The 24,591-nt window shown below is 51.4% G+C and overlaps 1 protein-coding gene across 1 annotated transcript; it reads right to left on the bottom strand.

Annotated features, from left to right (window-relative positions):
* Positions 1-202: 202 nt before the first annotated feature.
* Positions 203-22,162, bottom strand: SCAMP2 (secretory carrier membrane protein 2). Its single transcript, XM_060095154.1, has 9 exons — positions 22,001-22,162; positions 10,592-10,660; positions 10,055-10,153; positions 7,854-7,971; positions 7,195-7,323; positions 6,342-6,501; positions 5,123-5,224; positions 2,019-2,136; positions 203-1,762 (listed from the first exon to the last, which is right to left on the bottom strand). Exons 1-9 carry the CDS (start codon positions 22,055-22,057, stop codon positions 1,628-1,630), a joined length of 987 nt encoding a protein of 328 aa, XP_059951137.1. The 5' UTR covers positions 22,058-22,162; the 3' UTR covers positions 203-1,627.
* Between the last annotated feature and the right edge of the window lie 2,429 nt (positions 22,163-24,591).

Genomic DNA, 24,591 nt, shown 5'->3' with positions numbered 1-24,591 from the left:
TACCATGGAAGACAACAAGCAATCTCAGTACGGGGCTCAGCCCCAGGGATGAGGGGCTTGGCCTGTCACAAACCAGCCAGGGAGTAGCGCAGCCAGACGCAGCGTCTTCACTGTCTCCTCTCGCCTATGGCTGGCGTGCCTCAGCCCCTACCCTATGGGCCACTCCCATCCTCCCAAGTCCAGCAGACATGAGGACCAGTACTGTCTGAAAATGTCTTGTTTTTATTTAAGGACAAAATTGAGACATAACATATACATTTATACACGGAGAAAAAAATACCAGAAAGGAGTTTACAAAACCTTGGTCACTGCCATTATCATTCAGTGGCTCTGGGGCTGTGTAAGCTGGCAGCCTGAGGGCTATCTAAGCTGGCAGCCTGAGGGCTGTCTCTGGGTAGCAGGTTGGCCAGCTTTTTGAGAAGTCCCCTCAGTCCACCCACCGACTCCTTCCGCCTCTGGAGGACAGGGTACAGGATTTAACCGTGAACTCCTAAGCACCCATCACAGTGACACACCTCCTTGGGAATCCCCAGGACTAGTGGAAGGTGACCTAGACTCTACTTGGGAGTATGGGAGAACCCTAGAGGATTAGTCTGGGACCCTCAGAAAGGTGGCCTGAAGGATGCAGTTCTGAACTGATTCCCCCTGCCCTCCCTATGAGTCATACAAGCTAGTTATTGCTGATGGTGGGGGGCAGGGGTGGGGGGGGGCAGAGTCTGAGGCCAAGGGAAAGGGCAGCTATCTCTCCGGAAGAGAAGAAATCAAAACAGACAGGACCAAATAAACCACAACCAGTCAAACCCACCTTCCTAGAAGACAGCCAAAGGCTGGCCAAGACAACTTTGGGTCGGTGTCCTCTATCCCTCTGCATCCGCAAATCCCTACCAACCCCATTGCACGTTCAGTAAGCCTAAAGAGGGAAGGGCCCCAGAGGGCACACTGGGAGGGTGCAGGGGGTCTAAAGGGCTATGAAACTGTTTGTGAGAAACATGAGGCAGGAAAAGAGGCTGGGGCAACCAGGCTAGAGGCTCTGGGAGCCCGGAGACCACCCCAGTGATCTGAGGAACAGAGTTCAGACTGCAGCTCATCTAAAGGGGAGCCCTTAGGAGGCTACCTCAGCCTGGGCAGGAAAGAAGGGCAGGACTGTGGGAGCCACAGACTGGGTCTGTGACACCAGATTCAGGGCAGGCCTGCTGGGGAAAGAGTGGAATCTCAGGACTCCAGCAGAAATAAAACTCCATCTGGGGTGGGCCCAGGGCAGCCAGTGACCCCAAGTGTTTACATGTGTGTCTGTATGTGTGTGAGTACATGTGTGTGTATGTGTGTAGGGAGAAGAGAACTTCAGTCCCGCTGCTTCCAGAGAGACAAAAAAAAACCCACCAAACCACCACCAGAGAAGGAAAGACAGCTGTTTGTTTTCCTCTTGTGTAAGAAACAGTTCCTGTCCCTCCCTCCACTTTCCTCGGGTGGAAGGGAGAGCTGGTTGCTGAGGAAGGAGGAAGAGCCACGGGGAAGACCTTCCCCAGGTCTGTGCTGGGCATAGCCACTGCTTAAGGCACCCACGGAAAGTGCAGCTCAGAAGGCAGGTGAGAGAAAAGGCCAGGGCAGAGGAAGAGAGTCAGGAGGACTAATTCCCCTGGAACGTTCCTCGGGCAGCAGATGAGGCGGCACTGCGGAAGGTCCTGTTACTGAAGATGCCCTGGGAAAACTCCTCTTGGGCCTGCTGGAAGCTGGCCCCGGTCCGGCGGTACAGGGAGTGCACCTGCGGAAAGAGGCTATGGTGAGAAAAGCCCCGCCCTGTGGGCCCCCAGAAACCAAGTCATCCAGGTTATATTCCCAAGGGAGCCACCACAAACCCCAGCCTGCCTGACCTCGCACCCAGCACCTTGGAGGAAGCTGCTGGACCTTTGAGGACCCAGGAGGCCCAACTGCTGTAGGGATGAACACCCCCATGGAGTAGGCAGGAGAGAGGTGCCTGCTTCCTTGGGTTTGCAGCTGGCCCAGCACCCACCACTCACCCGCTTCAGGAGGAAGAGTGAGAGCACGGCACAGAGGGTGAAGAAGCCAGCCACCACCATCATGATGATCGACACAGCCAAGTCTTGCTTCAGTATAGACAGGGCTGCGATCCAACCACTGCAAGGGAGGAAGAGGCCAGAGGGGTTGTAGTGGGATTGGGCCCCAGAGCTCCCCGTGAGGGGCTCTTCTCCAAATGGCCACTATGTGCTGAACACCGCCCAGGCATCTCCCTGCAGAGGCCAGGCCTCTGTGAAGGCCATCAGGCCCCACACTGCCCACTGGGAATCTTTGGGCCATGTAAGGTCTGGAAGGGAGGATGTGGCTACTGCCTTTACAGTCAGGAATAGCCCTGGGTAGAGCCTTTTCCTGCTGCTCTGGGGGTTAGGGGGACATGGAAAGCCTGGCTACACACTCCTGAGGGCCCTCTCTCTGGGAAGGAAGACCACTGGCCAACCCACTACATTCATCCTCTCACCTCAGCTCCTCCCACTGCAGCCCAGGGACAGCCCCTCTGCCTCCAGCCAGTCATGTCTCCTTCCTGAGCCCCAGTGTCCTCATCTATAAAGGGGATGTCCTCACATTTTCTGATTTTAAAACTTACTACAAAGCTATAGCTATCAAAACAATATGGTACTGGCATCAGGACAGATGTATAAATCAATGGAATAGAATTGAGAGTACAAAAACAAACCTATATATTATCGTCAACTGATTTTTTTTTTTTTTTTGGCCACGTGGCATGTGGGATCTTAGTTTCCCGGAAGCGCGGAGTCCCAACCACTGGACCACCAGGGAAATCCCAATCATCAACTGGTTTTTGACAAGTGTGCCAAGACCACTGAATGGGGAAAGAATGGCCTCTTCAACAAATGGTGCAGGGACAACTGGATATCCACATGCAAAACAATGAAGGGGGACCCTACTTCGACCACATACAAAAATTAACTCAAACCTAATAATAACTAAAACTATTGGATTTCATCAAAATTTAAAACCTTTGTACATCAAAGGATACTATCAAGAGTGAAAAACAACACACAGAAAGGAAAAAATTTGTATCTGATAAGCAGCTACAATGCTGAATATATAAAGAACTCAACAACAGACAACCCAATTACTAAATTAGCAAATGATATGAATAGACATTTCTCCAAAGAAAATATACAAATGGCCAAACAAGCATGGTGAGGATATGGAGGGACCGGAACTCTCACACATTGCTATTGGGAACGTGAAATGGTTCAGCCTCTGTGGGAAACAGTTTGGCAGTTCCTCAATAAATTACACACAGAATTACCATATGACCCAGCAATTCCACCCCAGGATACACACCCAAAAGAACTCAAAACAGGTACTCAAAAACCTGTACACAAATGTTCACAGCAGCACTATTCACAGCAGCAAAAAGGTGGAAACCCAAATGTTTATCAAGCGATGAGTGGATAAACAAAATGCAGTATCTCCAAAAACAATGGAATATTATTTAGCCATAAAATGGAATGAAGTAATAACATGAACCTTGAAAATACTATGCTAAGTGAAAGAAGCCAGGCACAAAAAGCCACATGTTGGGGGGCTTCCCTGGTGGCGCAGTGGTTGAGGGTCCGCCTGCCGATGCGGGGGGCGCGGGTTCGTGCCCCGGTCCGGGAGGATCCCGCATGCCGCGGAGCGGCTGGGCCCATGGGCCATGGCTGCTGGGCCTGCGTGTCCGGAGCCTGTGCTCTGCGGCAGGAGAGGCCACAGCGGTGAGAGGCCCGTGTACCGCCAAAAAAAAAAAAAAAAAAAAAAGCCACATGTCGTATGATTCCGTTTATATGAGATGTTCAGAATAGGCAAATCCAGAGAGACAGAAAGCAGTTCAATGGTTGCCAGGGGCTCAGGGAACAAGGGAATGAGGGAATGAGGAGTGATTGCTTAATGGGCGTGGAGTTTCCTTATGGGGTGAAACAAATGTTCTGGAACTAGACAGTGGTGATGTTTGCACAACACTGTGAATGTACTAAATGCCACTGAATTGTACATTTTAAAATGGTTTAAGTGGTAAATAAAATGATAAATTTTACGTTATGTGTATTTTACAATCAATAACAAAAAAGGGAGGGGGGATTATATCCACCCAATTGGGGGGATTCTGAGGTGAGATGAGAAAGGAACTGGGAGGCTGGAGGCTGCAGAGCTCATCCAGGCAGGGCAGTGAGGGGCTGAGCCAGGACCAGAACTCAAGCCTTCTGGCTCCCAGTCCGGGGTATAAACAGCAGTTATTAATCACAGCCTTTTACCAGGACCTCACTTAGGGTAATGAGTAATGAAACTGGGTCACCAGTCAAAGAGAAAAGGGGCCAGATTAGAAACAGCAAGGTGAGAAGGAAGAGGGGTGGGGGGAGGGCAGCGTGCACTTGCTCTGAGTGCGAGCTGAGTCACCCCTCCCCACCACTCTGGACTTGCCAGTTCCACTGGAGGGAGGGGACCAAAATAGTACAGCCCTTCCAGGCTCAGGCTTTCAGCCAAGTGCCAGCCTGACCTTTCTGTAATGTTCCCTGTGCACTGGAGCAGAAAGGAAAACATCAGCCATCGGCTTTTCTTTTTGAGACTAATTCTGAGCTGAAGACTGCAGTAGCCAGGACACTCAAGCCAGCTGTGCTCAAGGGGAGCAGCCAGAAGGAGCTGATCCATGAGGGGCAAGGGCTCCATCTCCTGAGATGACAGGGCCTCTGGAAAATGTCACAGCTCACAGTTTGCAAAGGCCAGGACACCCATCAGCAGCTGCCCAAACCTCAGGGCTTTCTCTGGGGCCTGTGAGAGTAGCACCAGGCTCTAGGAGGGCATGGCAGGAGAAATGGAAGAGGAGGCCATCCAGGGCAGGACACAGCCCTGGTAGCCTAAGGATTCAGGCCAAGTCCACTCACAATGCCCCAGAAAGTGGTGAGCAAGGCAAGACAGTGAGTGTAGGCTACCAGTGAAGAAGTGGATGGGGGCACGAAGGCAGACCCCAGCTGACCCACCGTCCCCTCTCCCTGCCATGGTGGAAGATGGGTCATCTGTGGGGGCTTTCTAGGAGCAGAGAAACAGGGCACAATTCCCTCTGTGCTACCCCAGCTCTCACCTGTCCCCCAAGTTAGGGATGCCGACCAACTGGATGATGTAGATTCCTATTTGACAAAAAAATACAAAGAAGAACACGAAGAAGCTGAAAGAGTTGTCGGACCTGTGGAGAGAGGGGGAAATGAGAAGTCACAAGAGGGTTTGGGGCTCATTCCTCAGCCTTCCTCACTTGCTATGACACCTTCCTCGCTAGGAGTCAGGAGGTAGGATGCTAGTAGAAAGAGCTCCAGTGGGCCAGCCACACTGTCCATAAGGACACAGGCACTCACCACCATAATCAAAAAGGGCTTGCCTTCCACTGCCTTCCAATTTAAGGGGTCAGTGCTTGACTCCTTCCTCAAAGAACTAATAAAGTTGCTCACCCCAAGGACAATGTAAACAGCCTAACAGTCCATTTCCTGGAGTACTTATTTGCATTGTAACAGGGAAGAAAATCTAAGACTGTTATAAAGATAATAAATCTTTTATAATAAAACTGTAGTCCTGGGCAGAAGAAAAGATATTTGGGGAGTAGGGAATATGAGACAAAACTGGTGTTTTGAGTACTTCCATCTCAGTGTCCTGGAGGGCAAGAATACAGTGAGTGCAGGTTTTACCTGCTGAGTGCATGGGAGGGTTCAGCCACTTGCCCTGCCCCCTCTTCCAGGGGCCTGCTGGGCTCTCTGTCCTGAAAGCATCAACTCTGAGGCACAATTCTGAAAGCTCTAGTGGGGTGTGAGGTGGACTCATTCATGTCCACAGAATGGACTCTAGGTCAACTGGTCAAATACTGGCACTCAGCGATGCTCAAGAGTTATTGGGGAGGTGGGGGAGGAGCAGAAATGAGCGTGGAGGGGTAAGCCATTCAGAGCTTATCCGACTCTGTCAGACTCTGTCTATCAGAGAAGTTCCACTTCTATCAGAGAAGCACACCCTCTTCCAAGTGACTAAAATCCCACTGAACCAGACAAACTGGGAGCAGGGGGAAGGCAAGTAAAGCTCCTGATTTCCTCTCTAGGTCTCCTGTGTCTAGTCCAAGGACAGGGCCCAGAGCAGACCTCAGGTACAACTGAGGAAAACAGCTTTCCTGTCTGCTCTCACTATGGGTGGAAATGGGAGAGTGAATTTCCCCACCAATCCATTCTGCTCTAAGACTGGGATGGGGCCCCAGGGCTTATGGCCCTTGGCCTGCAACCGGGGATGCCAGCCATACACTCACCCCTTGCCCCAGCCCCACTCACCTAAAAGCCTTGTAGATGGGTCGGTACCAACAAAGGAAGGCACAGGGCGTGAAGATCACAAACCACAAGATTGAGAGGCCAAAGTCTACTCCCTTGGAGGTGTCGACTAAGAACCAGGCCAGGCAGGCAAGCAGGTTCAGAAACAGAGTCACTGAATGCACTGGGAAAGGAGAGGGGGGGGAGAGAGGCTTGTACCAAGGTGACTGAAGGCTTCCCCAACAAGGCAAACCACCCCCTGCAGAGGAAAAGAAGTCCAGGCTATGAGGGCAGCTGCAGAAATACTAGAGGACCTCGGTCTGTACACCGGCGGGGTTAGCTCCCAAATCCTGGTTTTCTGCGTCCTTAAAACCAGGGACCAAACCAAGTTTCTAACAGACGATGGGACAGCCTAGGTATATGAGGAGTGGCAGTGGAGGGGCAGATGCAGACCCAAGGGCTGACCCTTGGGGAATGAAGTCTTTCTCTCAGCAACTCTTTCCCCTGGTCCTGCACAGCTCACAATGGAGCTACAGGAAGTTTTTTATCCTCACTCCTAGGAGCTGAGGGGACTGTGGGGAGGGGAGGCCTTCACCTAAGGAGGTCCTTTAGCGCAGTGAGCTCTGCAGGAACTCAGAAGCCTCCAGCTAGTCCCACTCTACCTGATCCATGGTCTGGACTGGCCCTTGAGGGGAGGTTCCTAGGACAGGCAGCAGACTGTAGAAGGCCAATTATGTGGGCAGAAGGCACCCCGCAGCCCAGCCCAGTACTGAGAAAGGCTGGAGCCCGCCAGGGAGGAGCAGCCAGAGCAGAGAGAGGGCTCTCGAGTCACAGCCCATTTCATCCTGGAGCTCAAAGGGGCAGGAGTGGGACTCACACATCCAGAGATAGTAGAGCATCTTGCATATCCGCTGGTAGTCGGCAGGGATCTCTGTGGAGAAATCCTGATAGAAGCAGGGCTTGACAGGGCACCACACGGGCAGGGGTGGCCAGTTGTTCTCTCTCACTGTGTGGAAAGAGGTGAGGAGGTGAGCCCAGCCTCAGCAGCAGCTTGGCGGAATGCACACACCGGCCTCGTTCATGGGCCAAACCAGGGCTCCCAGAGCGGCGCCAGCAGGCGGGGCTCGGGGTCTACGGATACGGAGTGGGATGGGAAAAGGGTGATGGGACACAAATACCCAAGAGCTCACCCCAAGATAATGGACCCCAAATGTACTGGGAAACACAGAGCTTAACAGCCTAAGTGATTATTTTCATTAACAACCAGACCATAAGCGCAAAGGGTCCTCATCATGAGTAAGGAATCCTGGGAACAGTGCCCCCACTCTATCTAAGAATTGTAGAGCTGGGAAGGAGTGCAGAAATAATCTATATCCATTAGGACTACATGGCAAGTCTCCTGACCCCCACCTTACTTGGTATTCCCCAAGGCCAATGCCATTCTAAGATGAACAGGAGTTCAGCAAAGCTCCGAGGCTGCCCCAGAACAAGAGGGCTCGGGGAACTCCCTGAGCCAAGCACGGCGGCCTCCCTTACTGTGTAAGTTGGCCACAGTGCTCTGCAGCTCCCGCTCCTTGCGTTCCAGCTCAGCTGCTTTCCTGTCCAGTTCTTCCTGCTGCCGGAGCAGGCTTGCCTGGGCTGCAGAGGCCACAGCCTGGAGGGAACAGAGGAGGTGGCGGGTGGCCAGACAAAGAGACAGTGAGACAGTGTCAGCGTGAGCAGAAGTCAGAGGGGCCTTGCCCCCATGCAGGGAGAGCCCAGAGTCCTAGCCCCAGGGTGTCTTGGGTACCTGAGACCACCGTAGAGAGGCCAAGGTGACCTGCCCCCTACCGCCTCTATACCACCTCTGGCCCCTTAGCCATTACCAGGGCTCTTCTCTCCCCTTCATCCCTGAGCTTGAGTTAGGGTTAGTGTTATTTCCCATATTGGAGTCCAGGCAAAGTTCAGTTCAAGTGATTTCTGGAGTAATGGCAAAGGGAAAATGAGCTCACAAGAAACTAACCTACAGCCAGAAGCCCAGAGAGCCAACCTCACTTGAAGAGTGAGTGAGTGAGTGAGTGAGTGAGAGAGAGAGAGAGAGAGAGAGAGAGAGAGAGAGAGAGAGAGAGAGAGAGAGAGTGTGTGTGTGTGTGTGTGTGTGTGTGTGTGTGTGTGTGTGTGTGTGTGTGTGTGTGTGTGTGTGTGTGTGTGTGTGTGTGTGTGTGTGTGTGTGTGTGTGTGTGTGTGTGTGTGTGTGTGTGTGTGTGTGTGTGTAGGGGAAACAGTGCAAAACTGCCAGCAGTGTGAGGGGAAGGGAGATACTCGAGCACAGCCTTCGGTACCCAGAGCCTTGGGGATCTATGTTTGAACTGTTACCCAGTATAACCCAGGACAGCCCTTTAGGCTTGTCCCTGCTTCGCCTGACTTTCATGGCATGAAGGGTCCAAGCTTTACCCCTCTCCAGGCAGAGCCAGGCCTCTGAGTGAAGCAGCTAGGAGACTACACGTGAGGCTGAATACGGCTGGGCTTGGGTCTGGTGTTCCAGCCCGGGGCCCTGCTCCCCCTGTTGGGACCTGGTTCCTCCTGAAGTCTACAGTCCTCTTTAGGGAGTAGGTATCAAACAGGTCATCTCACAGGATGAGAAGGCAGGCATACCTGTACATACGTAGCTGAGCGCGTGCGCTCTCTCTCTCTCCAAAAGGTGTTCTCCAAAGAGCTAAGGCTGCCTTCAGGAGGTAAACTTCAGGCAGTGGGGGCGGAAGAATTGACCATCCGAGACCACATGGAGGGGCTTAGCCTCCTCTCCCAAGTCTGCAACTTCAGCTGAGTAGGTCCCTATGGCCCACCACCCAGCCGAACAGGAAAGTCACCCCTGCCTCTAAGCCTTGCCTCACCTCCACAGGGTTCTAGGGCCATGGGTGGGGCTCAGGGGCCCAGGCAGAGCAGAACGTTCAAAGCAAGTCCAGTCAGACGGTAGGAGCAGCCTGGGGCCCACTAAAGTCCACAGCCCAGCTTGGGCAGGCTCCAGGGGCCTTGCCCTCACTCTTGCTCATCTATACTTTGCCTACCTTCGGAAGGTTTCGCACGTAGCTGTCTCTGAGGATACTATCTCCTCCTAGTAGCGTCTGCCTCTCTGAGAGCTCGCTCACTACCAGGAATCTGGTAGGCAGGAACTTGCTGGCCTGTCTAAGCAGGAGCTGCAACATACAACTCCACTGTGGGCCATGCTCACCGGGGGCAGTGAGGAGCGTGGGGTAGGGCAGTGAGGCATGAAGGGGAGTGTCAGGCACAAAGCAGAAAGATTCACAGTATTTGGTGAAGGGACAAAGGAAAACAGGAAGGTGGGCAGGAATAAGTTAAAAAAAAAAGGAGGAGGAGAGAGAGAGAGGGAGGGAGGGAGAGAAGAGAGATTCTGGGCCCTGTGTAAGAGAGAACAAACCAGAGGCCCAAGGAGGATGTGGAATGGCACAACAGAGGCAAATGCTCTCTCTGACACCAAGGACCCTGGCCTGGTGAGTAGAGTTTATTTTGGGTGGTGGAAGTAGGGTGGGGGGAGAGGACATGGGGAGAGGATATAGGTTGGCAGAGCAGACTCTCCATCTGCAAGTGACCAACTTCCAAGAGATGATCCAAAGGGCCCTGAAAGGGGAGCCAGGGATGAAAGCCCTCCGCCCACCCCTCAATCTCAGGGCTCAGCTACTGGTCTGGGTGTGTCCCTTTCTGGAAAGGAGCGGTTACAGGGATTTTGTCAACAGTACCTGGGGGGTTGGCTGTATTGGCTCCACTGAGGGCTGGAGAACTGCCGGCTGCGAGGGCCCGGGGAGCTGTGTGACAGGAACCGTTGTCGCTGCATTTGTCTGCAGGGGGCAGATCAGAGGAGGGAGGTGACTGGGCCTCCACCAGTTGGCCATGTGGGGACAAACCCAGAGCAGGGTGAGTGATATGCCCCTGCCTGCGAGGGGCACTCCCTCTGGGCCTGCCCTGGGCCTCCTTCCGCAGCTTCTTGGCCAACGAGCCTTAGGCTCTGGGCGATGTGATGCCTAACCCAGACCCTTGCTGGATCCAGAGCTCCCCAGCATCTCCTGGTCCTGTTCCGGGAGGGGCCCAGATCATGGATCCCAAGGGGAGAATGGATGAGTTCCTCATCCTTACCCCACCCCCCTGAGCTCACATTAGGACTGTCCCTTTGAGGACTGCAGCTTTTCTGTCTCTGTCTCTGCCAAGTCTCCTTACCCCAGAGACGCCAGCACCACCCAGAGGACCCAGGGACTCAGAAAGAGGGCACGCTCACCAACCTCGGAGAAGGGGTTGAATTCAGCCAGGCCTCCTTGTGGTGTATTGGTCAGTTGGGTCACAGAGGGATCCTGAGAAGGTGAAAAAGAGCCATTAGACGCTAGGGAAAAAGGAGAACCTTGGTGAGGCAGAGGGAGATCACCATCTCTCGGCCCCTCCCAGGGACACCTGGCTGAAGTGAGGCTGCTAACAGCCCTTCCTAGTGCCCTGGAAAGCCTCTCCCGAAGGCTCCTGTGCCCAGCCCCTGCCACACCACAGCTGCAATCGCTTCTCCCTTTCTGGAGAAGGCGCGGTTCAGCCCAGATGACTTCCCAGAAGAGACCCAGAGCAAGGTCTACACTCTGATGCGTGGGAAGAGACACCACACAAGTTCCTATTAGTGCCCTTTAGAAATTCAAAATGGTTAGGGAGTTCCCTGGCGCTCCAGTGGTTGGGACTTGGCGTTTTCACTGCTGGGGCCTGGGTTCAAGCCAGTGAACTAAGATCGGGGAACTAAGATCCCACAAGCCACGTAGCACAGCCAAAAAAAAAAAAAGAAAGAAAGAAATTTAAAATGGTTTATAGTATTTACCTCCAGGGAGGGTTTGTTGTTTTTTTTTTTTGTAGGGGAAGCAGGTGGGGGAGGCGGGTAAATGAGGTGGTGTGGATGGATACGTACTTTTCACTTTCTAACCTCTCTGTACTGTTTTATTTATTATTTTACAGAAAACATTTATTCCTCTTATTTTTTAAAGGACAGTTTAAGATTCTGGAACAAAAACATGCTGCTGGCTGCCAGTGCTAATTTTATTAAATCATGCACACTTGCTAGGAATACAGATATGAAGGACTCAGATGAAAAGCCAAGAAATTGTTTTGGGTTTTTTTTTTTTTCCAGATTCTTTTCAGAAAATGCAAAAACGTCCTCAGAACACAGCCTTTTCCCGAGTTTTCAATCTTCCCTTTCCCATCTGATCTCTGCCGAGGCCAACCCTTCATGCTGAGGGCCTCACGCAGGGATCTCCGCCACCCTCTCCACCAGAGCAGCTTCCATGCTGGCCTGAGGCTGGGCTGTCTTCATCCTGCCCCTCACCCAACAGAGCTCCTGTACACTCCCTCCCCTTCCCCATACAAAATAGTATGGGGCTCAGGTCCAGCTGGACAGAGATGCCTCTGAGGGAAACAGCTGCCACCAGACTCTGCCAAGGTCCCCATTATATAAGGCCTCACCTAGGCTCCCCTGTCTGTACACCTCACCCCTAGTCCCTCACTACTGGTCCAGATGCTCCTGTCCTTCATGCCCAGCTTCCCCTCCAGCAGGAAGCCTCCATAGATTGGATTCTTAAACACAATGTTAACAATAAACAGACCCTCAGAGAACCACCCCTCAGTTTTTAGATGTGGAAACGGATATCCGCCAGAGTGCAGTACTTGTCCTAGGTCTCAAAACGGGAGCTGGCTCGCTATTCTGAACATTTATAGAGCCACGGGTCAGCACCGAACGTGCCTTTTTCACACACACTAACTTCCTACCAAGGCCATCAGCTCCTAGAAGGTGAGCCTGTGTCTGCAGGGCCCCAGGGCCTAGCCAGCCCCAACTCATTTCCCGTCTCTGGGTGGTCCTTGTCCTCTGCACTTCACCCAGTCTCCTCTGCAAAGAGGCAGTGTGGCTGTGTCCTTTCTGCCGGACACCATCCCTGCCTGGTGGCTCCTGCAACTTGGACAAAGTGACAAGGTGAGGCTTGAGAGGCCACCTGAAGTTGGCGAACTGGCCTTGAGGTTATTTGTTGGCTGAACATCTAGAAGATTTATCCCAGAATTACTGAGCTGCCTTCCTGCATGAAAGATCTGGGGCTCAGTATCTGTTCCCCTTTCAGACTCTGCAGACATCAAGCCACAGCAGAGAAAGTGAGCTGAAGTCACTGAAATCAGATCCACTGTCCAAGGAACTTTAGTCTGTCACTACAGGACAAGGACAGCAGGGCAGCTCTGGCAGCAGTTTCAGGAGCCAGCGCACATGCCTGGCTGTGGTACGCATGTTTAATAGGCAGCCTCCAGAGCCATGAAAAGACGTCATTTCCTTTACCAAGGTCAGCCAGAAGAGGATTCTGGGAGGCAGGGGGACTGACTACCCTATCCATAGTGATCCCTCCTCCTTTCTCTAAAATCTTTTAAAAAATTGGCCCTGGACCCTCACCAGGCTCACCACAAACAAATCCTGTCTCCTCTAGCAGGCTATAAACTCTGCAGCCAGGTGTTTCTGGATCTAGTTCATATTTCTGGCTCCCTAGTGCTTGGTGAAGAGAGCCTGATGAAAGCAGAAGCTCAGGTAATGTCTGAGAATAAGTGCTAGATGCTGCAGGCCCTCCTCTGCTTTCTCTGGGAAGTACTGCCCAAATGCTAGGGCACACAGAAGGGGAGGGCCATTTGCATCACAGCAGCAGCCCTGGGGCCCAGAGGCACCTTGCCTGGGAAAAGGAGCCTGGAACACTCTGGGAGACACGGGTACTTTCCACCTGAGGAGACCTAGGCCCTTTCTGAAAGATGTACGTGGCTTCAAGAGAGGCTGAGGCCTGGTGAGAGAGGGAGGGAAGAAGAGGGACAGACAAGGGAGCAGACGTTTACTGAGTGTCTACCATGTGCCAGGCTCATCACACAGTGATGCTACTGTGGAATTCTAGTCATCCCAGAACTGGCCACTGTGTCAAGCCACCAGAAAAGAAGGTTCTACCAGGTTCTTTTTCAACCTGGTTCCTCGACAGAATTAAGCCCCACTGCCCCAAGGCATCCACTGTCTGCAATGACTTGACTTCTCTCCTGCACATCTAGAACAGTCCTGGTTATGTTCCATCCTTGGGAGAATGGAGAAAACAGTAGGTTCACTCAGCTTCTGTGTTCCACAGCTCAGCTGAGCAGCACTGGCTGAGAAAAGCTACCACGCACCTCCTCATTCAACCTCACAACCATCCTGTGAGGGAGGAGTATGCAGATGAAGAAAGTCCCAGCTCAGAGAGGGGAAGGAGCTCATCCAAGACCTCAGGGACTGTAGTGGCTGAGCCAGATTTTGTTTTTGTTAGTTAGTTAGTTATGGTTGCGTTGGGGCTTTCTCTAGTTGCGGCGAGCAGGGGCTACTCTTTGTTGAGGTGCACGGGCTTCTCATTGCAGTGGCTTCTCTTGTTGTGGAGCACGGGCTCTAGGGTGTGCAGGATTCAGTAGTTGCAGCCCGTGGGCTCAGTAGTTGTAGCTCAAGGGCTCTAGAGCGCAGGCTCAGTAGTTGTGGCACACGGGCTTAGTTGTTCCGCAGCATGTGGGATCTTCCCGGACCAGGGCTTGAACCCGTGTCCCCTGCATTGGCAGGCGGATTCTTAACTACTGCGCCACCAGGGAAGTCCCTGAGCCCAATTTTGAATCCAAGTCTGTCTGTCTCCAAAGACACGAGTGGTAAACCTGAGTGGGCAGTGCGTCCCCAAAGCCTGGCTTGGGGGCTGACCAAAGGAAGGTGTTCCGTCAACGTGGGGTTGAGGGGTTGAGGGATGCTGACAAGGGCACCGTGAGTGACTGGGACGACTGCTTCTGCTCGGCTCTTTACTCCCAGACTTCAGAGCAGTCTTTCCTGGCGAACACCCCTGGTAGGACACAGGCAGAGAATCTTGCAAGTAAGGACCACACTGACTGGCCTGAATGAGGACCCTCAGATTTTACTCCAAGTCACAAGTAAGAAGTCAACAGCAGCAACCTTCCTTCCCACTCACCCAGAATCAGCTGGCTCATAAGTGGGTCAAGTAGTTATTTAAAAGCATGGTGAGAGATAAGTTTCAACTACAAAGAAGTAACCTGACACTCGCTCAGTGCCCAAAGGACTCAAACTGGTTAATGCCCTTTACTGAATTTATAACAAACAGAACGCTCCTGGTCGCAGTTCTTTTCATTCAGCAAGCAAGTCACAAACAGTGTGAGGGACACACCAAGAGGAAAAGGACGCAGCTATTGCCCTTCTGGAGACCAAAATCTGGTAGCTGAGACACGTGCACACAGCACGAGAGTAAAAACTGGAGGGGAGAGGAGGGGAGGGGAGGGGAGAGGAGGCCCAGGCGGGCTTGGAGAAAGGCACGGTTCCAAGAGGAGGGGAGGAAGGGGAGCAAAGGCCCAGTCAGTAGGCCCAGGCCACCACAGCTGCGGGGCAAAGGAACACTCCCTGGAGCTGGGGTGTGAGGGACCGAGAAAAAGAGGCAGCACAGCTAGGCTGCAACTCTGCCGGGGAAGGGCCTTGAAAAACACACTTGCTTTCACTAGTTTGGCAACCCCTTTCCATGCATCTCCCAGGTCCTGGCTGTGCTCGAGTTTACTGTGACTCTTCCTTGCTTTCCCACCCTACCCTCCACCCAGGCTCCCAATGTGAGATTTACTTCAGGCTCCAAATAAACACATTAAGTAAATACCTCATGGACTAAAAGAAACTCGGCCACTTTCTCTGGGAGGCAGAGAGTCACCAGTACTTTGGAACCTCTGGGAAGTCCTATTTGCTTTAGTGACAAGGCTGTGTGTCATAGAACAAGAAGGGGCAGTCATCGCCAGATAGGCTGGCTGGGTCCCAGGCGTACAAAGAGTCACAGTTAACCTTGGTCCTCTCTGAGCCAGAGCCTGAGAAGCCATCCAAAGGAAACATGAGGAAAATATGTAAAAATCTGTATCTGCAAATGTATTCATTGCACCAGTATTTACAACAGGGGGAAAAAAGCAGGGAACGACTTAAATATCCAGTGACAGCGAGCACAAGTACATTTTGGTGCACATCCCCTCGATGGCCTAAACAGCCACTAAAAATCACAGCTATGAACACAGGACAGCAATAGAGAAAAGGCTTGGTTATATGAATATCAAATGACAATTCTGTCAAAAGTACTCATATAGAAAACACATCAAAATAACAATGGTTGCAAAAGACTGGTAGAAATATGGATGATTTACTTTGTTTTACAAATTTTCTGTAATGTAATTATGTTATGTTTATGTTAAACACACACGTACACCACGTACACACTTATTTTTAAAAAGAGAGCCTGAGAACCCACCAAATAAGCAACATGCACCTTGGGGCCTCCCTCCCTGCCACAGCAGTGATGTACAGAAGCACCCAAAAAAGTGAGTCTAAGTCCCCAGCCTGGCGTCAAGGCCGTCCCTGACCTGGCACCAGCTCTCCTCTCGGCACAGCCTGTCCTCAATCAAATGGAGCCCCCGGCATCTCCTTCCACCTCGGTCTGTTTACTCCCTACACAAACCATTCCACACCAGCACAGGGCAAGGGCACCAAGAAAAAGCCTTGGGCCGGGCACAGTGGCGCGCACCTGTAGTCCCAGCTCCTCGAGAGGCTGAGGCAGGAGGATCGCTTGAGCCCAGGAGTTCTGGGCTGTAGTGCGCTATGCCGATCGGGTGTCCGCACTAAGTTCGGCATCAATATGGTGACCTCCCAGGAGTGGAGGACCACCAGGTTGCCTAAGGAGGGGTGAACTGGACCAGGTCGGAAACGGAGCAGGTCAAAACTCCCGTGCTGATCAGTAGTGGGATCACGCCTGTGAGCCACTGCACTCCAGCCTGGGCAACATAGCGAGACCCCGTCTCTAAAAAAATGAAAAAAAAAAAAAAAAGAAGCCTTGGTTCCTGCCCCCAAGAAGCAAATAGCACAGAGAACACAACAGAAGCCAGGGCAAGAAGTGACAGGACATTATCAGTGCTGAACAAGGGGCGGGCAAGTGCAACAGGCTCACAGAGGAGGGGGTGAGGAAGCTGTCTGGAGACTCAGGGAAGGCTTCACTGAGGTGGCATCTGAGCTGGATCTTGAGAGAGGAAAGAAATTTAGCAAGCACTAAAGAGGGAGAGAAGAACAGCATTTGCAAAGACACAGCATCTTTAAAAAGAGCTTGCGTGTGCTCAGGGAGAAGGTTCTGGAGGCAGTGGGGCGAAGTGCGTATATAGAGAGAGGAGCACCAGGGGCCCAGACTGCAGAAGAGGTCAGGCCGGACTGCAGGAGTCCAGACTTCACCCTGTGGGCAATGTGGACAACTAGAGGTTGTGAGCAGTGATCACCTCTGCCAGCAGTGAGGAGAGTGCGATGCGTGGGGAAGGAGGATGGTGGGAAGACTGGCTGGGACACAAGAATCCACATGGGTGGTAATACGGCCTGAACTGAGGGATGACTCTGGAGATGGAGAAGAGGGTACAGGCTCCAGAGACCCTTCTCAGGTAGATGGCACAGGCTCGGCCACTCCCCGGGATGGTCGAGGTATGGAGTTACTGAAGGACAAGACAGGGAGGGGAGGGGAGGGGAGGGTGCCACTGAACAAGGCGGTCATGGGAGAAGAGGAACAGCATTTTCAGGAGCAGGTGTGTGGGAGTGGGGAGAGGATCTGAGAAGGTACTGCGTCGCACTGGAGAGACGTATAAAATGTATCTCGGGACTTCCCTGGTGGCGCAGTGGTTAAGAATCCATCTGCCAATGCAGGGGACAAAGGTTTGAGCCCTGGTCCGGGAAGATCCCACATGCTGCAGAGCAACTAAGCCCATGCGCCACAACTACTGAGCCCATGTGCCACAAATACTGAAGCCTGCGCACCTAGAAGCCACCACAATGAGAAGCCCACGCACTGCAATGAAGAGTAGTCCCTGCTCACCGCAACTAGAGAAAGCCAGCACGCAACAACAAAGACCCAACACAGCCAACAAATAAATAAAATTAATTAATTAATTAATTAATTTTAAAAAATGCGTCTGGGTGGAATGGGTAGAAATGTCCAGGTTAGAGTTGGAAGTACTGGTTTGAAGCTCAGGAGAAGGGTGAGGGCTAGAGTTCTAGATCTGGGACCGCTGGTATGCAGATGCTATTCTGAAGCCATAAAAGTGGGAGGACTTACTTGGAAAGGTATACAGTGAGAACAAAGTTAAGGACAGAACTTCAGGACGCCCTTAAAGGTATGAGACAGGAAGAGAAAACAGGCGGAAGGGGGTGAGAGTTACCAGTGTAAAGAGGCCAAGGACAGAGAGAATTTCAAGAGAGACTGGCCAAATGAGCTTGTGCATCGCAAGCAGCAGACATATCGTGGGCCCATGGCTCCCAGAGAGACCACAGGATCCAAGACTGAGGAGGCGCCTGGGGCTGCGGGGGTGACAGTGCGTGGAAGCGACTTTAAGTTCCTGGCGCTCCTTCACCTGAGATACCCTCTCTTGCCATATGCCAGGCTTTCTGCTCTCAGCTCAAGCCCTTCCTACCACAGGACTCTGCCTCGTTCCTCCTCAGATCCCTCACAGATCCTTCTGGCAAGTTTTGACTGCCCTTTATGCACCACGGCATGCTGTCATGATCAGCGAGCATTTCTTAGCTCTCCTGCCAGATTACAAGCTCTGACAGGCCACGTGCCCATTTATCTTGGTCACCTGCACAGGATCTTGGAGCAGCAGTGGCTCAGTGATGTGCAAAAACATGTCAGCATCTCAAAGGAGCACTGCTGGACAGGTCACACCTTGCTAATTAATGTGCACGGCACTCTTGTCTTGAAGAAGCAGCAGGTACCCCTTGTTTGTCCTGGTTAAATATACCATTTCTCTGAACCCAGGATCATCCTACACCAAGTGGCTCCAAAGAAAACTTAATAGTGTAGGGTCAAAGTTCAGCTGTGTCTCTGGCCAAGTGCTTTCAAACACCCAGCCTGGCTCCAGGCGCCAACCATAAAGTCAGGGACACCTCCCTCACCCGCCGCCCCCATCTGGGCAGCTGTCTGCGGTCAGTTAAACTATATGAACCTTGCCATTTTCAAATTTCTCGAGACAATGCTCCTGTTCCACAGGAAAGTTCTACCAGGTCCACTGGTGGTTTTGAGAATTCCCAAAGGTACAGTCAAGCTGGAGCCCACCCTCTCTGGGAAGTGACAACGCCCTCAGTGTCTGTGCAGGGAACTTCATGTAACTCTGTTCACACCCAAATCACGTTTCTGCCACCACTTTCTCCTCCCACAGGAGAGAAACGTTTTAAATCCTTGGAAGCAGCCACACCACTGAGATTATCTTTTAACTGCAAGGAGGCAACGTGTGAAAGTGATATGGTGTGATTTGGCAACTCATGAACACTGAAAGGCTTTCTCTGTTCAGCACCACCAGCTAGTCCACTCCCCCTCCTTGAGATCAATGCCGACTGTCTGGGGTAACCTGGCAGATACGCCAAGAAGAAAAGCAGCCCAGGCATTTGCCTGGGTGAGCTGCTTGTTAGTGGTCTGCTGAAAAAGAAAACGGGGAGTACAGTGCCTACCTGTAGCCCTCAACCTCTTCATCACCCAAGACTTTCTGAGAAAATTTTGGCAACAGACATGCTGGAAAGAAGGACCTGCATACCCAGATGGTACAAAGCAGATGTGCCATAATTCACAGAGGGATTAGGGAGTGCCAGTGGAGGTTGGGAAATCAGCCACACTTGGCTTGCAGTTTCCTGCTTCCTCCTAGGAGTTTGGTAAAACCTCTTCTGCACTCTTGTGACAACTTTCCACTCACAGTGTTACTGTGCAGGAAGTTTTCTAATAATCCCACTATAACTATACACAAGGAGGGGATCATAAAAACCCATGCCCACAGTTTGGGGTGGGGATGACAGTAGGATATATCTAAAGAACATTTATAAGGAGGTCAGCTTAAAGGCACACCAGGAGCTTCAGGGGATATTACAAGAGTTAGCAGAAAAAGGATTCTGTGGCTGAATAACTTTGAGAAAAGCTGGGTCAAACAAAGTTGAGCAAATATCTTTACTGTAGGATTTCTCGGAGCCTTTAACAAACTAAGAAGCCTGGTCAACTTTCAAGTAAAATGACTCCTAAACTTATTAGACCACAGAACCCTGAGCACCTTTCAGGACTGGTATTACTCAGAACACATGCTGCATTAAAGGACCATTAAAGCACAATACGATCCATATTATTCCAGCCCCACCCACTGAACAACAACAAAAAAGCTTACCTAATATTAATTTGTTGGCCTAAGTAACACCAAGGCAGTTTAAAACCTTTAAAACAGCACTGTCCTGAGAATGAGACCCGGATCTGAGTCCCTTCCTGCTTCAAATTAGCTGGTGACTCTGGTATGTCCCATCCTCCCTGGGTTCTTGGTTTCCTCATCTCTAAACTAAAGGGTTAGAAGAGATTTCTGAAGATGTTCCAGCTCTAAAAGTCAACCATGGACTCCGAACACTAAGTATATTTTTGTAAACCACCATGGAGGAAAAAAAAAAGGCTCTGCTCTGAAGGCCGGCTAGGTGTGACAGTTTCTGAGCCTATCTCCTCTCCACCTGCTCTCTCCTGAGCTCTGTGCCAACACCCGAGGTAAATGAAGCTGGGTTCACACCCAGTCACGCAAGGGCTACACCCTCCCAATGTCCCAGCTCTGGCAGTCAGGGAAGCAGACACTACCGTCACAAGGAGAGGGAGGGCAGCTCTCCAGGAGAAGGAGATCTGGGGCCTCACACCCAAAGCTCCTTCTCCCCACACAGCTGTGCACCAAGAGGGAAAACCCAGCCCAGGGCAGGAGGAGCAGAATCGCAGCTAGCCAGCCCTCTTCTTCCCACACAGGCTTCCCCTCCAGATGTTGCTCTTTACAGGACCACAGCTGCTTCCTGTCCTGCCATATCCTGGGGCTGCCTGATGGAGACTGTCTTGCTTGAATGCAGAAGTTACTTCTACCACAGTTTGCACAATCATTTCTGGGGTTGGAGATATGGTTTAAGACTTTCAAGCTGCTATTTATACAGGGCAGAATTTAGGCCAACTATTTGTCCCACTGCTAGCACTGAGGACAAGCTCTCTGCATCTTTGGACAGCTGACTGCCTCTGTCAGATGGCAGCAGACATTTTATTTCTGATTCTGACAGGACAAAAAAAAAAAAAGGAAGAAAGAAAAAGGCACATCATTACACAGCACACATACCAAAAGGCTACTAGATCCTTACTAAAACTCAAACTCCAGTAACATACAGCAGTTTTATAACTAAAGCAAAACAGTTACCTGAAGACACTGGCAGAAGAAAAAAATGCAAATGTTCTTTCTTTACTCAAATAGAGATGACTGCATTACATAAGAGATAAAGTCCTCCAAATAGTTCTGTCAAGAAGCATTAAGCTACATGAGGAATGTTAGGAATTCCCTGAGGTTACAAAGCTATCAAAATTTGCCTTGAGGGTTCCCAGTGTCTAAGTCACCTTGAGACCAAGAAAGAGACGTAAAGTTTTTACTATCAAGACATTCATTCTAGTCTCCTTTGTGTTTGTTCTAACTCCTGAAGGGATTCAGGTGGGAAAGCTCATGCTGTGAGTTGCAGGAAGAACCACTCCAAGAACTTCCCCTACACCTGCAGGAAACTTAAAGTTGCCAATGACCAAAATAAAGTACAAGCAGGATGAGTTCATGTGCCTGGTGACATCCTGACAAAGCAGAAAGCTCAGGGCTCATAAACCACCAGTCAGCACAAGCAAGCTTCCCTAGAACTGGTTTTGAGCAGACATGAAACAAGAGGCATAGGAACTGTGGAGCTAACAGGAGTCCCAACCCTTCATCATGGAAAAGAATAGCCTTGTGCTCTTAGCTCAAAGGCGGAAGAGTTTTGGCTTTAAATAGGAAGTCTCTTTCTTCTTAGGTCGATTGTTCAAAAGGTCAGGCCAGCTCATAGGTCAGTGCATCTCAACTACCACAGAGGGCCATCAGACCAACATTCCTTGCACTTCAAGACCCTCGGAGGCTCCTCACTTCTCCTCCCTCCCTAACCTGGGCTCTCACATCTAGCCAAAACCCAGTCCAAACTAGATCCATGGCCAAGGTGTAAAATTGTTATCAAGGCCGTATTTCAGCTTGGGTTACCAGCCTCCCTTTCCTGACAAATCTCAGGGGCTCTCCTATACCTTATAGACTAGTTGGCTGTGTGTATGTTGCGGGGGGTGGTGTTCTTGGGATTTTCTCACATTTCTCCATCCCACTAGAGGGTTCCACCTCCTCATTATGTTGCCGTCACCCCCTCTCCTAAAGGGACTCAAGGCTGGTGTCTCTCCAAGACTGCGGGACGTGGTAGCCACACATCCCCCTCAGGTGAAGTCGCTTCTCTCCCTGAAGTTGGGGGTCTCCCTGATCGTGTCTGCGCCAGTCCCCTTCCCCAGCAGTGTCCAGTTAGAGGGGCTACGTCCCGGGAGCTAGACAGTCCCACCTCTTCCCAGAGTACAGCACCCCGCCCCCTCCGCTATTCCACCTGCTGCTAGTCCCGCCCCCCAAACGCTACGATAGGCCAGCCCTCAAAGCCCGCTCTCCCATTGGGCAGACGGCCCGTCCCTCCTACGCCACGTCTCCCGGCTCTGGCGAAGACGCCCGGGCGGCGGCCTTCGGCACTAGACAGCGCTGTAAGATGAGGGCTCTACCTGGAAGGGGTTTACGTCCACTGGGTCCGCGAAGGGGTTGGTGTCGAAAGACGACATGGCGGTCGGGGACCGACGGCGAAGCTCCGAGAGCGCTTCTGCCTCCGGGCACCCAGACCCAGCGGCGCTCTGCGTGTAGACCCTCCACTTCCGGGAGTGAGGCAGCCGTTCTGGCGCATGCGCAGCGTCCTCTCAGAGGGGCGTGGTCATGTGACATCACAGAAGTCCGCTCCGCCCTCCTGCTCAACCCACTGTGGAGCTGCTGGAGGGCGTTCCGCTTCCATCGGCTTTTTCGCTGTGCCTGTGCTTCAGGGGTTGGGGAGGCCCCGAGGTATTTGGGAGACAGAGGAGAGGCTGGCGCCGTTCCCAACTGCCTCTCGGTCAGATAGGTTCCAACATGGTATTGGGAACTCCCCAAAGTGGAGTTGGAAACTTAACCCCTTTGCTTTCTTGGAGGGCAAGTTTGGGAAGTACGCACTGGTTCAGGCAGGGGACAGAAGTTCGAGCCAACGGAGTTCCTGACTCGAGAGGACTTCGCCAAGCTAGGAAAGGGTTCTGGTGGTAGGGGCCGAGCAGAGAGGTTCTTTTTGGAAGAACCGACCGTGCAGCTGTCCCCCACACTAGCTGAGCCCTGCCTCTCTTAGGCCTTGCCCCCGGATGTCAAGTTTTATCGTTTTAGGGATGAGGATCCCTGAGCCCAGAAAGGTTTAGGGCCTGAGCTGGGATTAACCTGGGCATCAAGCATTTATTAAGTGAATGAGGGAGTTCAGCAGTAGAGCCATCAAACATGGGGGAGATGGCTGATTCACTCTCCGCAAACCCACGTTATTTATTCATATCTTTCTATATTTCTGCAGCCCCTGAATTCAGCCACTGTCATCCCTTACCCTGGACAAATACAGGGCTGCTAATTGGTCTATTGTTGTTCATGTTGTAACTAGAGATCCATTCAAAGGGGGCAAAATTACTACGGAACTTTCTGTTTAAAATCCTTCAGTTATTTTCCATGAAGGCCCAAATTCTTCGTTTGGGCTCTAGGACTTGCAAGATCTGTGCCCCACCTATCAATCCTTCCCATTCCTTCTTGTGCCTACCCCGCCCCCACGTCCCACACCGCTGTGTATTCTAGCCCTGCTAGTGGCTTTTCAGTTCCTCAAAATTCCCTTGTTCCTCCCTGCCTCAGGGCCTTTGTACTGGCCTTTCCCTCTTCCTGGTATGCTCTTAGCCCATGCCCTCCTCAACCCCTAGTTAACACCTGTTTATCTTTCAAATCTAGGCATAGAGGCCCCTTGCTCAGCAGTGGTCTCTCTTCACCATAGATTAGAGCACTCTTCCCCCACAACGTAAGCTCTTCTATTATCCCGTGCTTTTCCCCCATAATACCTATTGCAGGTTGTAATTACACGCTTGTAAAGGTGGTTATTTATGTCTGTCCCTCCCACCAGATTGTAATCTCCACAAGGGCAGAAGCAACATCTGTTTTGCTCACTGTTGTATTTCTGGCACTAACATAGTACCAAGCAGATGATAAGTATTTAGTAAATATTTTACTATTTCCTTCATCCACTTTTCTTAGGGTCCAGCTCAAGATTTTTTCAGGAAATGTCCTGAAGTGGGGGAATGGTAGGGATCTATGTTTGTGTCCCCTTAGAAACTACTTACCCGTAACCACCCCACACACACACCACGGCTACCCCTTTTAGGGCAGTATAAGGAAAACCTCTCATGTTTCTCCTTTACTAGTCACACAGGACATTTCTGTGACCAGACATGTGGAGTTTTTTTCCCCACACTAATCAATTTTCTGATACCAGCTGGGTGTCATTCAATTTAGTCTGACACTATCTACCTGGAGTTAGGGTCAGATCCCACAAGTTAAGTAAGCACTCAGTCCCACAAGATTGCCTCCACTTCAGAGGCCAATTACAAGTCCGGGTGTCATGTCATCACCTGTACCTCTATAAATCAGGGTTCCCACTATCCTCTCCTTAGGTTCAATAATTTGCTAGAATGGCTTCCAGAACTCAGAGAAACACATTTACTGGCTTATTATATAATAAAGGAGATGATAAAGAATTCAGATGAATGGCCAGTTGAAGAGATACATAGGGCGAGGTCTGGGTTCTGAGCGCAGGAGCTTCTGTCCTTGTAGAGCTGGGGGTTGCCACCCTTCTGGTAAGGAGATGTGTTCAACTGCGGAAGCTCTCTAAACCAGTAGTTCAGGTATTTTTATGGAGGCATCATCATGTAGGCGTGATCAACTGTTAATTCGATCTCTCCCCCATAAGATGGGAGGTGTGGCTGAAGGTTCCAAGCTTCTAATTGTGGCTTAGTCTTTCTGGTGACCAGCCCCCATCCTGATGCTATCCAGGAGGCCACCAACAGTTGCCTCATTAGGATAAAAGATGCTCTGATCACCCAGGGAATTCCACGGGATTTAGGAGCTCCATGTCAGGAACCAGGGTCAAAGACCAAGTATTAGAACAAAAGATGCCCCTAGTACCCTTACTGCTTAGGAAATTATAAAGGTTTTAGGAACTCTTGCCAGGAGCCAGTTATTCTATCACAGTATCACAGGCAACACAGAGATCTTT

Source organism: Mesoplodon densirostris, chromosome 4 (assembly GCF_025265405.1).
Source record: "Mesoplodon densirostris isolate mMesDen1 chromosome 4, mMesDen1 primary haplotype, whole genome shotgun sequence".
In the NCBI taxonomy this organism is placed as follows: domain Eukaryota; kingdom Metazoa; phylum Chordata; class Mammalia; order Artiodactyla; family Ziphiidae; genus Mesoplodon; species Mesoplodon densirostris.
This window is presented reverse-complemented; position numbering and strand designations above follow the sequence as displayed.